Source organism: Thyridium curvatum (assembly GCF_004353045.1).
Source record: "Thyridium curvatum strain D216 chromosome Unknown NODE_35_length_383278_cov_80.659980, whole genome shotgun sequence".
NCBI lineage: Eukaryota > Fungi > Ascomycota > Sordariomycetes > Thyridiales > Thyridiaceae > Thyridium > Thyridium curvatum.
The window spans coordinates 235,128-250,408 of NW_022156790.1; the positions used below are offsets into that span (position 1 = coordinate 235,128).

The following is a 15,281-nucleotide window of genomic DNA, read 5'->3' on the forward strand; positions in this document are numbered from 1 at the left end:
ACTCGGGAACAATCCTGTAAATACTACAACGATGCCTGTAAACTGAAAAGATCCCGCTCTCTGAGCATCCGGCATCGATGGTGGTAAAAATGTACTAGTATTGTGCTCTGGAGTAAGAGACACTGTATCTCACCAGAAGAAATCCTCCACTTGCTATGATCACCAGGACTAACAACTTTCCGACGCTCTCCGGAGCCTTCATATTCTCCTTCTCCACTCCAACCCGGCCGAATGTTATTCCTGCATGTGGTTGCTCTTTGCCCTCCCCAGATTACGTCGCCCATTCTTGAGTATTCTAGACTGTGCCCATCTTATATGGGGTCAAAAGGGAGTCTAGATCCCGCATGGCCCCCGAATCACATTCCCATGGAGTCCCGAGAACTTGAGTCTCGGAGCATCTCCGGGGAGCACGGCCACAAAAAAAATTGCCTTCTCCCCAGATCATCTGAGCAAGTAGGTACAAGGTCATTATGAGCAGCCGGAACGCTCCCCGTGGTAACAAACGCCACAAATCCATAGGTCCATAGTTGTGGGGAAGACAATGCTTGATCTGGGGACAAGTGCCGTAAAAAACCAAGCTATTACATCTTCCGAGCGATGCAGTGAACCAATGCCAGGACGGTGGAGCAATAGCTTAGCCAATAGTGCCTAGTGTTCCGAACCAAGAGCCAAGCTCCGGGAATCGGACGAGGAATGCTGTAAAGTCTCAGCTATTGCGTATTGGGACTAAGAGCGCCAAGTACAACTTTTCCCTTTAAGGAGTATGGAAATAATAGTAGACATGGAGGAGAATGTGTTTCATTGAACGGGAGTGTGAGACTGCTGTTCTGGGCTATCAGCCTCTAAGTAATTCTGGCTAGGGTATCGTACAGTTCATGCATTGCATGTAGGTGAGCTAGATCGGAAAAACCGCGGGACTGCTGCGCCCCTGATTATTTTTCTGCGTGTTGAATGGCCTTGCCCTCATCCTTCTTTCCTGACTGGGTCTCAGGACGCGCCGTCTCGAGATCATCAAGCTTCCCATGGGCCGGTCCCTCAAACACCTCTCGGATCTCCTCCAAGGTGTAGCCCTTGGTCTCCGGGAACAAGAAGTAGATGATGGCGAAAATGACGGCCAAGAGGCAGCAGAAGAAGATGTAGTACTTCCAGCCGATGTTCTGCATAGCGATGGGGTTGACCTGGTTACCAACGACCAGACCGGCAAAGGTGGACAGGTACATGACCGACACGCCACGGCTGCGGAGGGTGTAGGGGAAGATCTCGACGGTGTATGCGGCCAAGAGAGGAGCCCAAGCAATGGCGTACGAGAAGTAGGCGATGAAGATGAAGGCGACCACAGCCCGACCGGTGGCCTCGTTGTGCGTCTGTACAAATGAAGCAGTCAATCCGGTCCAGATGCAGTAGCTGAAGCACAGGCCGCCAGTAGAGACGAGGAAGAGTGTCCGGCGACCGACGCGGTCCACCATCAGCGCGCCGACAAATACAGCCGAGAGCCAGTTCGTGATCTGCATCAGGCCGTTGATGAGGGTCTGGTCCTTTGGCTGGGTGATGCCGATGGTTTTGAGGACGAGGAACAGGTAGTACGAGATGATATTGACGCCATTCCACTGCGCGAACCAACCAACGCATACGGCGATGAGCGTGCGCTTACGGTTGGCGGGGGTACGGACGAGGTCGAGCCAGGAGTTCTGGGACATGACGTCGGCTTCCATCGTCAAGGCCACCTCGATCTCGTTCATCTCAAAGTCGACGAGGGGAGAGCTCTCATCGCCACCGGCGTGGTAGTCCACAAGGATCTTGCGGGCTTGGCTGTGGCGACCGTGCTTGACGAGCCATCGGGGAGATTCGGGGAGGAACCAGATGAAGCAGAGCTGGAGCAGAGGGAGGGCACCCTGCAGCAGGGAAGGGATGCGCCAGCTCCAGTCTGAGCTGATCTTGAAGGTTCCGTACGTGCACCAAGCGGCGATGATGGCGCCAAGGTACTGGTCATGGACAAGTTAGCGCACTGGCCACACATGCAGAGAATCGCTTGTTGACATACGAATGAGGTCTGGTAGAGAGCGGTCAATTTTCCACGGTGTGTCGGATACGCCAGCTCGGTGATAAGGATGGGACTGGGCTGAGCCAGGAAACTGGTGAAGAATCCCAGGACCGCACGGGCGGCGATGAAGGTCTCGATATTCTTGGCAAGGCCCTGCATGATGCAGAACGCGATGCAGGTAACGACGCCGATGAAGATGGCCCTCTTACGTCCAAACCGATCCGCAATCCAGGTGACAAGGAAGAGCGCGAAGAACTTTCCAGCAGGGTAGACAGAGTTCATAGCACCAAGGAGGGCACCTTGGGGGCGGCCAAAGTAAGTCTGCCACTGAGGGAGGGTCTGAAGACCGTTCATCATGGAGCCTACGCGATGTCAGTCAACCTGAGGTTCCATCCAATTGCCTTGCTTCCAAAGATTGTAGAGCCTTACCGTCATAGCCGATCGCGCCGGAAGAGACCAAGGGGACCAGCAACAGGAGGTTGAGCTTAAGGAGATGGGGAACTCGATACCATGGCCTGGGCTCATCTGGCAAGACCTGCATTGGCTGTCAGCAACCCCGGTGATATCGTCACCATAGAGTACTACTCACGGCAGTGAGAGCAGGTCCAACAGTCGCTTCCACTCCCTTGGAGGGACCCTTCTTGCGGTTCAAGACACCCATGACTAAGACTGGGATCCTTCCTTTGAAGTGAGTTAAGGCTTGAAGACTGGGTACTCAAAGGATAACAATAGTCTGCCAGGCTGGCAATGAGTGGATGGAAGTGTCGACTGAAAAGATGAAGGAAGGCGTGTTGCAAGGATTTATATTACCCGGGCCTCAGCTCTCCTCAGAGGATCGAAACAGTTGGAGATCCTCTGCCGACTCTGCGTTCCCCAGAGAATTCCCCCGGTGGACGCGTGACGCGGCAAGGAATTGTTCTGGGGCTCGGGGATCATCCCGAGCCACGTGTATGATTGGCCACCATCTTCATCAAACATTGGGGCTTTCAAGTTCCTGGCTAGAACCCCAGAAAATTTTGATGCAGCACATGGTAGTCCCGGTGAAAAGACCGGCAGATGCTCCGCTTTTGCGCGCTACTACGGACGGGCTCCCGCCATTCCCCGTGGTTCCACTTTTCGGGTTTGGTCCGAAGACACAGGACTAAACGTTGGCAGCGGACGTATGGATTGCAGCTCCCTAGTCAGGGACTCAGGGTGCGTGACCTTTGCACTACTGGTTGGTGCATAGCACGCAAATAGCGCCAAGAAGTTGAACGCATCCGTGAAAGAATACGGGGCACGAATGTTGATATATACCAGAGGACATCGCGACAATGTGTGAAAGTTGGAGCTCAGTAGTTTGGAAGAGCCGGCACCAAGGGTTTCTACGACAAATAGCGATGCCCTGGACGCCAGAATCGGCTCTTGAAGTCTCTTGAAGAGAGCGGACTGGAGCTCTCATTTCATCACGTTTTCAAAGCGACTTGGCCCAGAAGCACTACTCCAACAGTTGTGGTTCTACAAGCAACTCAAACTTGCAACAAACTCCGCTTCATCCGCCAATGCTCGACTGTATATCACCGCCCTCGACATATTCGATGTCTATGTCAATGGTAAGAAAATAAGTGATGGTTGCGTAGTATCCGGCTGGACGACCTGTCAGTTGAACAGGTGGAGGAGCCAAGGAACGGCGCTTCCCCTATAGTGTGCCCAGATGTTTGCTTCGTGTGTTTGTCCCTTAAAACATCGCGCAAGCGATTCAGGATGATGCCACCGTCTTGACACCGTGGGTACAGGTCCAGTTCAGCAACGACCTTACTCCTGGCACGATAGTTTGAAGGCATGGTTGCCTGGCTGCATCAAGGAGTTCCGCATGTCGCAGATGGCCTCTGGGACCAGGGGTGGCAACTTGCCCACTGACTCGATCCCAGAGAGCCCTCCGAGGATCCGGGGTACACTGTAACAAATGGTGTGCTCATTACAGATACATTCCAAGTCCACACTACTGACAAGATGGTCAAGATCTGCCTGCACCTAGCCTAAGAGGACAAGGCAGCTGAGTACCGTGAGGATGACCTCCGCCTGAGGAAGGGCTCGCCAAGAAAATACATCTCGCTACATGACAATTTGATGGCGGGGATGTAGATAGGACTCGCTTTGGCATTCAGTTCAATGCGTACGGTAGCCTCTGTTCGCTTAGAGCCCCTTGTGAGGGCTGCAAGATTCCAGATTCCCACTGGGTTTGCCGGCACCTCTGTGGTAACGCATGCCTTGATAAAGACAGGCAAACCACAGCTGGCATACCAGGGTGCTGCTACGAAAGACGTTCCCAAGCTTTCTGTATCCGATTACAATGGGAGCGACAACAGTGTGAGCGCGATGGGACAGCATGCGGCCAGACGGAACGATCAACCCTGGTGTGATGATCAGTTTCGACCATTTCGCCATTGGCTCCGTGGCAGATTGGTTCCACAACACCACCGGAGGCATAGGTCCTTGGAGCCAGGCTGGAAGATTGTCCAGGCTCGACCGGTCTCAAGAGCCGGTCTCACATCAGCACAGCAATCCAGTTCGATGGCCTTGTGGTTTAAATCATGCGATCGGCAAACTGACGACAAAGACAGGTTTGAAACGACCTTGATCATGCCGCCGGATTCTCAAGCAGCTGTGACTCTACCCAATGGTGTAGGAACTCGTCAAGGCTTGTGGGCTCGGACAATCATACATTTCCATGTGATTGTGATGTTGGGGAGTGGTCCCCTGCCAAATACATTCCTACTTTCCTCCAAAAGGCGACTGAAGGAACGATGACAGACGAATTATGGGCCGGAGTAAGACATCTCCATCTCAGTAACGTAGTCCCCCACAAAGCACAGTTGCACTTAACCTTTTACGTGACTAATGAGTATCTCCTCACGCTATTCTATACTGGTAATGGTGTTTCTCACCTGTCTGCTGCCCGGGAGCCCGGCCTTGTGTATGTCAAGGTGTGTTGTGGTCTGATCACCTGCTGTACGAATGAGGAGATCCTCTAAGAGGAGTTCTCTAAATCACTAACAAGGCTATTGTAGAGACCAAGAAGGCCACGCCCGCCTAGCAGAAAGCCCTTCAGGCCTGCATAGCTTGGCATTTTAGGCTTTGATATACTTGGGATCTGTAGCTTCATAGTCTCATAGATGTGGAGGTTCTCAATGTGACGCCCCCGGCAACATGATATTGCGTCAAGCAATATAACAGCGAGACTAGATAGGCTCCCCGAGAGCCTCAGTCTTTATCACAACCATATTGATTGGAGATATCCTTCACATCAAGGAAGCAATGACGGTGAACCGAGTCGTATGCTTCTTTCCTTGAGACGTGTTGCATGTGTACAAGGATGTCTTGTGTCTTTTTTACCATAGAGTCTTGCAATGTCACCGCTGTCCATTGGTTGGTGTTTAGTCATTCAACTGTTGATATGCCTGCGTAATGTTGTACGGCAGCACTCTTCGCTGGAAGTGTATTGGGAGCCCTTTAGGCTTGTAAATAGGAGACATCTAGCCCCGATTAAAGGAAACACGGTCGACGAGCTGACAGCGCGGCACGACAGAACAAACTCATTGCAAAACAAACAAAGCGCGCCGTGCGGCACATGAGACGGCCGTACTCCAGTCTCCCTGTGAACCTCTTATTAAACCCTGTACAATACATTCTCATGGCGGTACATGTATTTCCACCAAGGACTATTACAGAAATGAAAACCCCCCCCGCGCCTCCAGTAGCAAGAGCAAACCCACCGACAGGCTGGCGAGCCCGAGACCCAGCCTGCAACGCATCATGTCATAACTGCACAGCGTTCCCGCCCACGCACACTGATCTCCTATGAGCAGCAGCAGTCGCCTGGGGCGACGAGCCGTGGTATCCGAGCTCGGACGACAGGCGGTCGACCTTCCTCTCGAGCTCGAGGATGCGCTTCCGGGCGGCCTCGAGGACCTGGCCCCTGCTGAAGGCCTGGCCGCCGGCGCCGGCGCCGCCCTGCTGCAGCGCGCGGCTGATGTTCTCGCCCGCGGAAGGGCTGTCGTCGTCGTCGTCCGAGTCGCCGGCGGCGCCGCCCATGGGCAGCACGACGAGCAGGTCCTCAAAGTAGGCCTTGAGGCGGTCGCGGTAGTTCTTCTCGCAGAGGTTGTGGCCGGCGCGCAGGCGCGTCTCGCGGGCCGAGGCGGCGGTCTGGCGGGCCCCGCCCCTGTGCTTCTTGGGCTTCCGGGAGGCGGACCGGAGCTTGGCGTCGGAGAGGCGCATCGGGCTGGAGGCCCGGGCCGTTGTCGCTGCAGAAGCTGCGGCGGTGGCCCTGCCGTTGCCGACGCTATCGCTCTCCAAGCGGTCGTCATCGGGCGGGCTCAAGGACCCGCTCGTACCCGTAAATGGAGGATCCTCGACGGCCGGAAAGTAATTTTGGTCGGAGCTGCCGTTAGAGTCGAGGCCGCTAGTCGGTGGCGATCCGGCTTCCAGGACATCAGAAAGTACAGGAGAGAAAAAGGGATCAGACGATATATACTCTGTCCCTAGCGGGCCGCCCAGAGTCCAGCTTGGGGATACCACCATGGCTGGCTCGTAGGCGAAGTTGAGCGGCACCTGTTGATAATGGTTAAAAAATCCGAAGACGGACATACTTGGCGTGGGATGGCTAGGTGTGCGGGCGATGGATACGTATACGATGGGTATGGAGTGGGATGGTAGGTGAACAAATTGTTTTTATGTTGAGTGTGATCGGGAAACCGAATCCTGTTGTCTGCACGGTCGAAGCGGGCTAACTCACCTGCGATTGACATTGATCAAGCCCCGAGGCAGAAGCTTGGAAGCCGTCTCGGTCTTGGTGAAGGACCATCTCAGTATCAAAAGCAGCCTGGGTCTGTGGAAGGATGGTCATTGCGTTGCAGCAACAATTGAGGATCTGGGACTTCTTGAGGATAGGAGCAAGAAGACCCGTCGCTTGGCTGCAGCAGATGCCGGACGTCATGGGGCTCTTATACGCGGCCAATATCCAGTCCTCTAGTGGTATTTGCTTTTCTGCTGCATCGGTACCCGTGCAGTGTTAGCACAGGAATGGGTGTACAAGGAGAGACACGGTCGCGTTCTGGGACGTTCCCTACAAAGTCATACCGTCTAGTCCCATCAATGTCACCCGCAGGTGTGGATTAGCATGTTCAAATGGCCAGGACTAGACCTCGGTTTTCTCCCATCTGTCCATTCTGCGACAGCCGAAAGCGATAAAACCTGAAGGCCGAAAAACATTCCACCAGAGCTTTGGCTCCAGGCGTTGAGCGGCGAGCACAACGGCGACGGCCGATTGGCAAGCCCTCCATGATTGGGTGACCGTTATCCCGGGGCTTCCCATCACCACCCTCACAAGCGAGGCAGATCAGCTGATTTCTCAAAGCCTTCGAAATATGGCGGCAGGCTGCAAAAGCATGGATCAGCCGAGTCTGTGGAAGATGTTCGAGGGTCTTTTGAGACTGTGGGCCATCCATTGCCTAGTGCCTGCGGATTGGATTCCTCCACTGCGTTCTGCAGCTCCCAGAACGGAGTAGTGCCTTGCCTGCATCTCGATCTGCCTGTGGGATGCGGTGCTAGTGTCCGGCGACCCGAATTTACAAGGCCCGTGTCCGACGAAGCTCGCCGCTAACAGGTCCGCTTACCTGAACTCTATCACCTGTCATGGAATGGAGTGGGAAAGGATACCATTGTCTCCATCTTCTTCATAGCAAAATCCCAAGTAGGGAGGTAGGGTCTCTGACTGAGACCTGCATGCGGGTGTGGGCTCTGCATTGTGCTTCTGAATGCGACCTTGCTGATCTGCTTGCAGTCCCCCATTTGGTCGCTAATACGAGTAGAGTCTTTGAACCACCCCGATTTTCTACATACTTTGTAAAAAAGACATCTTGGACACCAGGGACGACGAGAGTGCCAACTTGTCGCGGACTTACTCGTCCCTGTTGGAAAGTCTGCCTCTTCGGGGTCCATCCTGAATACAACGGTGAGGTCGCGGGTTGGAGCTACTGAAGCCAAACCCTTTACTAGATGCTGAGAGGCTTACGCTATTGCTCCTAGCGGACTGGCTTCGGGGTCTACAGTCGGCCATAGGCCAATTGTGCGGCCTACAGACCCTGCCCTGTTATGACAATGTTCGACGCAACGCTCGTGGGGTCGGTGATAGGGTTGCAATAACGATGTCTACCCTGAAAGAGCTAATGTAGCTAGTGCAGCTGTCTCTATTTAATGTGGGATGGGATCTTTGATGACGCGTGAGGGGTCTGAAGGGGTCCTCGACTAAGTAAGGGTGGGTAACCTGCCTAACAGTAGCTAAGTAAGGTGTTCGGTGTGTTGTGGACAGCAGGGTTGGCGAACCTTTGTCAGGGAAGCGAGACTGCTTCTGGGCAATGCATTGAGCGAATCGAGAAGTGACAAGTGCAGCCCATACGAGAGAAACCCAATTCCTCTTTTCCCGATCGCCGAGGGCGAGCTTCTTCTGCATTGATCGTACGATCGGGGATGCGCCCTCCCCCCTCCTCTTGCTGCGCTCTCTTGCGCTCTCCTGCGCGCGCCCCCTCCGGCAGATTGCCGTTTAGGTATATATACGGGGAACCAACGGCATGGGCCATGCCGTACACATATCCGGGGCAGGGCGGAAGGCGGGGCGGAATCCCCTTCTTCAGGGTTCCCCTCTACACATCTCCTCTCTCAACCCCGAGGGACCTCTGGAATGTAAGGAGCACATACCAACACCCCTTAGGCCAATGCCTAACTTGATTCTTATCTTCCGTGCCGCACACCCAAAGACACCATTGGGCCAGAGGCAAAGGCTTTCATATGTCGGTTGTCGATGGAATCTACGGTACCTAACACGACGCTTTGAACTGGCAGCCAAACCCTTGTAGTCCGGCGCATCATTGAAACGAGAAGCTGCATTCCCCTCGCCCGCTCAGATGCTCCCGAGAGGGATGATCTACCCTCACCGCGTTCTCTGAACAGCCTTCTTCCCCGAGCCCAGTTCTTTTGGCCCGGTCCCAGGCCGGCTCTCGCAGCACCTCCGACGCCAAGGCTAGCCCTGTACGCCGGTCAGCTTGGCAGAAAGGGATTAGTGGCTTTGTTAAACAAACAGAACACTGCATGGCATGCCCTGCAGGGATGTATGGAGGTTTCTTACTGGACGGGCGTCTTGTTGCGTCGCGCACAGTCTCTTGATAGCGTGCTTCCTCGTACCAGACACTCAAGGGTCTGCCGTGGTACGTCAGCTCTTCGTCGTGGATCGCGATGGGAATCATGGGAGTGAGGAAAGTGGATGATGATTTCATGTGGGCTTTTGTGGTTTTCTCTGTTTGATTGACAGGAATCGCATTGCTTTGACGTTTTCCCCCTCCCTCCCAGTCAATGCCATCCTCAATCACCGTGAAGAGAGCTTGCTAATTAATACTCGATGGAATACGCAAAACGTCATGATAGCATCTCTGCATGATCTCAGGGAGTTTTGAACGCAAGCAGCAGCGCAAGATCACTCCACCGCCCGATATCACGACAGAACGAGGACGCCGAATATTCGCCCACCTAAGATTTCGACTAGGTACCTAGGGGCGGTGGCTGTGGTCCCACCTAACATGATAGGAAAGTTGAGCCTGAACCTAAAATCCAGTCCATCTTTTCTGGCACCTCCAGCATCTCTTGACTCGGATCCCCACCATGATCCATCGCGCCTCTCAGGCACAGGACCATTTTCGACGTAAGGGCAAAGGGCATGTCCGTGCTCGTTTGCCTGGTGGGGGGTGTACAAGCTGCATATCTGGGCATTCGATCCATGCGGCTTATGTCGAGGGGGCGGATTCTAGTATACCCTCCTGTTCCCCCTGTCCCACACATCCTGACAGAGATGAAAGACATTGCTGACTTGGGAACCTGAACAGAATTCAGGATGTCAGTAATCTGACTTGGAGTGCTGACTGACATAAGGAACGCAGTTTATCATGAAATGCCAATGCGCCGCAAATGGCGATACGCAGGGTATCGGCTGTTCTCGAACTCTTAGTATCGTCTTTCTCTTTTGCCTTCCCCTTCATTGCCTTCCCCATCACTCCTCCAGAAATCCTTCCCAAGCCCAACGTTGGACTGGCTCGGGCGTAGAGCTTGATGCCATCTAGCATTCTCATCTATGCCCTGACATGGCAGGTTGGTGGTCAGCATGTTGAAGCGACTCCATGGTCATTCACTTGCTGGCTGTATGTCATTCTAGGCGGCAAAACCTAAAATATAGCACTTATTGCGCGAGCCCGCTCAACCATAATCAGCCATGGGCTGGGCGAGAACCAACCTCGGCGTTCAGCGACGCTATGCCCGGAGCACTATTGCAGCCTCTCCTCCGGACAATGCCACCTACTCACGCAATACCACTCGAAGGGAGCTCACGTCTCATCCTCACAGGAGATGGGACGTTGCCTACTTGGCGTGCTGGTACATCCTGGAGTACGTGAAAGACAGTCTCGGGAAGAATCAGCCGAGTACTTTTACGGGATCAGCGCCAGCGCCGAGGGCATGGAATGTGCTCGGGCATGTTATATCATCACGAGCAGTTTATGTTGAGGATTGAGGCGGCAGACACACGCCAACAATACAAACGCTGCATTTGTGCATTTACCTCCGCTGTAGTGTCGAACGGGCAAGGATCTGGAACAACAAGTCAGGGGGGAGTCTCGACGACATCCTTTTAAAAAGGGAAAAAGTTGCCAGGGGACGATGGTCAGTTCTCATAAAATATATAAAAAGTCCAAATGGAAACTTGCGCAGGCATCTCAGACCGCCTATTGATATCCGTGTACAGTGACCAAAGAATGGCCCTAAACCTTTTGCATGTGGCTGGCCAATCAAGATGCCGTACATAAATGCAGGTCAATGAGCGCTCTCAGATTCTAGTCGTGCATCTTTCGGAGTGGGGACTGGCTCAACCCCCTGACACGCGAGTGCATAATATCATCATCATAACAGGCCCTGGGCCAGCAAATCAGGGATGTGGAGGAGCATCGTCCGGTACCGGCAACACCCGACACAGAAAGGGAAGCTTCTTGAGCTAGCTAGGCCGCCAAGATTGAGACATCGTTTCACAACGTGATGCGCAAAATGCTTTCCTCCCCCCAACGCCGTACGCGCTCCGAGTTTGGCACTCTGGCGTGATTCTGTTGCGACGATAGAGTCGCCGAAGCCGCCTCCACACGGGCTTGTGATCCAGCCTGCGACAGGTGTGTGGCACTTGAAATCTCGTGGCTGGGGGCTAGTCATGTCATGAGCATCATGCTCTTCCGGTGAACATTGTGGGTCTGCTGCCCTTTGCGTAGAAATGCAGGGCACCCTATTCGCCCATGTCGCCTGACCACCACTTCATTCAAGGTGTGCGCTATGTCCGGCCTTATGCAACTCACTCGGAGGCTGCCCCAAGCTTTAAGACGAGCCACAGCCATTCCTAGGCTCTGCAACTGTTGAACAGTCATGTTGTCTAAAAAGGTTATCGTAACATCATAGCATCAGGCTCGGGCTCCATAGCTTTCATCGTGAACCCCTCTCCGAGATGATAAGAGTTGCGCAGTCGCCAGTCTCTCGTCCTGTTGAACGGTCTTTCTCGAAAGCCGCTTGATGATTCCGGTATAGCTGGGCCACCGTCTTCTCGAAAATGGCGTTTTCATTCGAAGGCCCAATGCTCCAGCCTTACGTCGAAGCCTCGGTGGATGGGCTCAATGTGTACGACGACGGCGGCATCTGGGCTTACCCCTTCCATCATATGTCCCGCAACAACATACCGTACATATCACCAAATAGCCAGGCTACTTCGCCAGGATACAGCTATATACCGTCGACATCCTCATTTTTCCGGCCCCAGGATCCCTCAGCAATGCCAGCGTATCTGGTCGGGGGCGAAGGCTTGAAACTACATCTAGGAACTCCCAGAGACTGTCAGACATGGGCGAGCATGGAGTACGATCAAACTCCTCTTTCCGAGATCTCTCAAGACACTGCTCTATTGCTATCGCCATGTTCGAGCCCGGAGGCTACCGAGCATCGGACCGGCATGACCACGGACTGCGAGCAATCGATGTCGCCGCCCGTCGCAGAAGTCATCTCTGAAATGAATTCTGACAGTTCTACGAAGAGGAAGAAGGTCAGGCACCCTGGTCGTCGTTATACCAAGCCGAAACCCGAGAAGCAGACAGCGCAGCAGCCCGAACGGCAAACTGCCAAATCGAAGCCCAAAAAGAAGAAGAGCAAGGCAGCCCAGAAGGCACAGGCACTCGAGAGGAACAGAGAGGCTGCAACGAGGTATCGCCAGCGGAGGCAGGAAAAGGCGGCCTATTTTACCTCCTGCCAGGAGAGGCTGGACGAGCGTCGCAAGGAGTTGACCTCTACCGTCGAGGCCCTGCAGGCGGAGATCTGCAGACTCAAGGGTCGTCTGCTTCAACACACGGACTGCGACTGTGTCATGATCCACGACTACATAGCCAACGAGGCGAAGAAGTTTGTGAAGACTGTCTCTGAGGGCAACAAACCCTGCCCGAGTTGCGTGGCCATGAACAGCGCATTGCATCACGATGCACCGACAGGGCAGGCTGTAGACTGCGATGGGGAGACCAACAATGAACATCACCCTGGGCCCGTCGAGTTTGCGTATTCATAAATGACTGAGGGAGAAATCTTGTGTGTTTGAGCGCGAGATTGGACCACTACAATTTGATTTGGAACTTTACGCAACAAGACCTACCGCGTCCAACGCCTCGAGCCCCTGTTCCGACAGACGGCCACTGAAACAGTCATGTTCACCTTCGAGATGCAGGAACTGCGGGAAACGATTTTCATCGGTCTGATTCCCGAGGCTGTCATGCTTCCCAGCTCTTGGAAAAGTTTGAGGACAACAGAGAAGGGCACAAAACCTCAGAGCTAACAGTTCATCCCCGAGACGACGATCCAGGCGAAGAACATGAACCGTCCTCAGTGTTGATACCCGATCTGCGCTTTACCAGGCTGTTGTTTGCAGTGGACATGGCCTTGAGGAAACAACGCCATAACACAGTTGGTCTCAGGCCTGGACATCAATCGATGTTGACAGCACTTTTTGTCCTGCCGTGGAGTTGATGAGCTTAGCACAGATTACAGAACACTTTTATAAGTAAGTTCTAGTTATTGCATGGACTTTTGAGTCGATATTCTGACAATAACTCCAGCCTTGCAATGCATAGTCGAACGTTGCTATCGATGTCTCTGAAAACGAGGATATGTCGGTGCAAGCTGTGGGACGAAGCCCGATTGCCCAAACCAATGAACAGCTCGAGCATGACTTCCCCAATGACGATTTAGAGGGCGGAGCTCGTCGCTGGAGCTGGAGCTGGACGATGATTCCGGCAGCATCCCGAATGCGACCACCCGGACGAAACAAGTCACAGCGTCCTGACAGGTGCCAATTGTGAGGTGAACGTCGGTCACAGACATATTACAAGTGCGAACGATGCCACGTACGAATATACCGTCGATACCGGAATACATACCTGCGAAAGAGAGGACTCTGGGGCGAGAGGTTGACACAGTTTTGGTGTTTAATCTCCGCAGAGGCTGACTATCACTGCTGTTTTCCAAGACTTTGAGTTTCTCAACGAACTTCAATTGTGCTATCTATCACGAAAATTGGCATTTGTCATTCTTTGAGGCTGGCCACGCGTCCAATCCTTGCCAGGTTCGGCAGTTGTGTTTCCTCTCCAATGTATATTGCCTAGAACCTTAGCTGGCTTAGCACCTTCGCGGATATTGACCGCTTAATATTGAGGCAATTTGTACAGTCTACCAAATGGCTGATAGGGTTGGCAGCATCGGCGCCAATAAACAAGACCAATTTATCCAGGAGAGGCGAACAGATAAGAGGCCGTGATTCGTCGCGGTATAAATCTGGGCTGAAAGACATTTTCAGTCGACCACCACAGCAACGAGCAAGGCCTTGTGCTGGCATCTCTCTTTTTTTCCCCTCGAGTCGAATAGTCCTGGCTGGTACGTTTGCACATTCCGTGAGCAATCTCAGAGGATTCCGCCAAACATGAAGCGCTTTGCTCTGTTGCTGAACGCTGGGCTCTCCCATGCGGCCCTGCGGTTCGCCTGCTCGACCGTCTCTCTGCAGCGCCTCGACCCTCTTGTAGAGCCAGGCCAGATACCTTCGGCCCACGTCCATCAAATCGTCGGCGGCAATGCGTTCAACGCCACCATGACTGGGGACATTGGCGAGCAGGGCAGCTGCACGACCTGCGCGTACACGGAGGACTTTTCCAACTACTGGACAGCCGTCATGTATTTCAGGCACGAGAACGGGTCTTATCACCGCGTGCCCCAGTACCCCAACGCCCAGCTGGGCACCGATGGTCGAGACGCGCCAGATATCAACGCCGGCATGACCATCTACTACACGCAAAAGGACTTTAGCTCCAACGGAAAGCAGCACATCACCGCTTTCAAACCAGTACGTTTCTAAATACCCAAGAAGGTGGGGACCCCTTGCTAACATATGTATTTCTTTTCTAGGGCTTCCGTATGACCGTCGGCGCCCCGACGAGGAACACCCTCGCCGACGCCCGGGCCGAGCCGGGCCTCCGCTACACCTGCCTGCAGTCCATCCTGACCCGCGGCAGCGAGACGCCCGACTTCCCCGCCCGGCCCTGCCCCGCGGGCATCATGGCCATCCACCACTTCCCGGCCTGCTGGGACGGCAAGAACCTCGACAGCCCGGACCACCAGTCGCACATGTACAGCACCACCAAGGGCGGCTTCCGCGAGGCCGGGCCCTGCCCGGCTTCGCACCCCGTGCGCGTGCCGCAGATCGCCTACGAGACCATGTGGAACACGACCATGTTCAACGGTATGTGGCCCAAGGACGGCAAGCAGCCGTTCGTGTGGTCCTTCATGGGCAACGGGTACGGCACGCACGCCGACTACGTCTTCGGGTGGAAGGGCGACTCGCTGCAGCGCGCCATGAACGACACGTGCATGTTCCACGGCTGCGGCAGCCCGGGCAAGCAGGGGATCCTCAAGACGCAGACCGTGGCCGAGATGAACAAGTGCGCCGTGCAGAGGACCGTCGTGGAGGAGACGGACGGCTGGCTGACGGAGCTGCCGGGCCAGGCGCAGATGACGGGGATGTAGTGGATTTGCCTCAGTAGGGCAGTGTTGAAGTTATGGTCTTCTCTGCCAATTCCGAGATCATTCGAGCGTGGTA

At 54.2% G+C, this 15,281-nt stretch overlaps 4 protein-coding genes across 4 annotated transcripts; 2 read left to right on the forward strand and 2 right to left on the reverse strand.

The window, feature by feature from the left end:
• Positions 1-932: 932 nt before the first annotated feature.
• On the reverse strand, positions 933-2,702 carry E0L32_006282 (uncharacterized protein; the record flags this gene model as incomplete). The annotated part of the gene is made up of 4 exons (XM_031140897.1): positions 933-1,982; positions 2,042-2,403; positions 2,471-2,576; positions 2,631-2,702. 4 exons carry the CDS (start codon positions 2,700-2,702, stop codon positions 933-935), a joined length of 1,590 nt encoding a protein of 529 aa, XP_030995020.1.
• Positions 2,703-5,839: 3,137 nt separating this feature from the next.
• Positions 5,840-7,016, reverse strand: E0L32_006283 (uncharacterized protein; the record flags this gene model as incomplete). Its single annotated transcript, XM_031140898.1, has 2 exons — positions 5,840-6,631; positions 6,816-7,016. The coding sequence occupies 2 exons, from the start codon at positions 7,014-7,016 to the stop codon at positions 5,840-5,842; spliced, it is 993 nt and encodes a 330-aa protein (XP_030995021.1).
• A 4,692-nt stretch (positions 7,017-11,708) lies between these two features.
• E0L32_006284 (uncharacterized protein) lies at positions 11,709-12,707 on the forward strand (the record flags this gene model as incomplete). The annotated part of the gene is made up of 1 exon (XM_031140899.1): positions 11,709-12,707. The coding sequence occupies one exon, from the start codon at positions 11,709-11,711 to the stop codon at positions 12,705-12,707; it is 999 nt and encodes a 332-aa protein (XP_030995022.1).
• A 1,404-nt stretch (positions 12,708-14,111) lies between these two features.
• On the forward strand, positions 14,112-15,208 carry E0L32_006285 (uncharacterized protein; the record flags this gene model as incomplete). Its single annotated transcript, XM_031140900.1, has 2 exons — positions 14,112-14,528; positions 14,591-15,208. 2 exons carry the CDS (start codon positions 14,112-14,114, stop codon positions 15,206-15,208), a joined length of 1,035 nt encoding a protein of 344 aa, XP_030995023.1.
• Between the last annotated feature and the right edge of the window lie 73 nt (positions 15,209-15,281).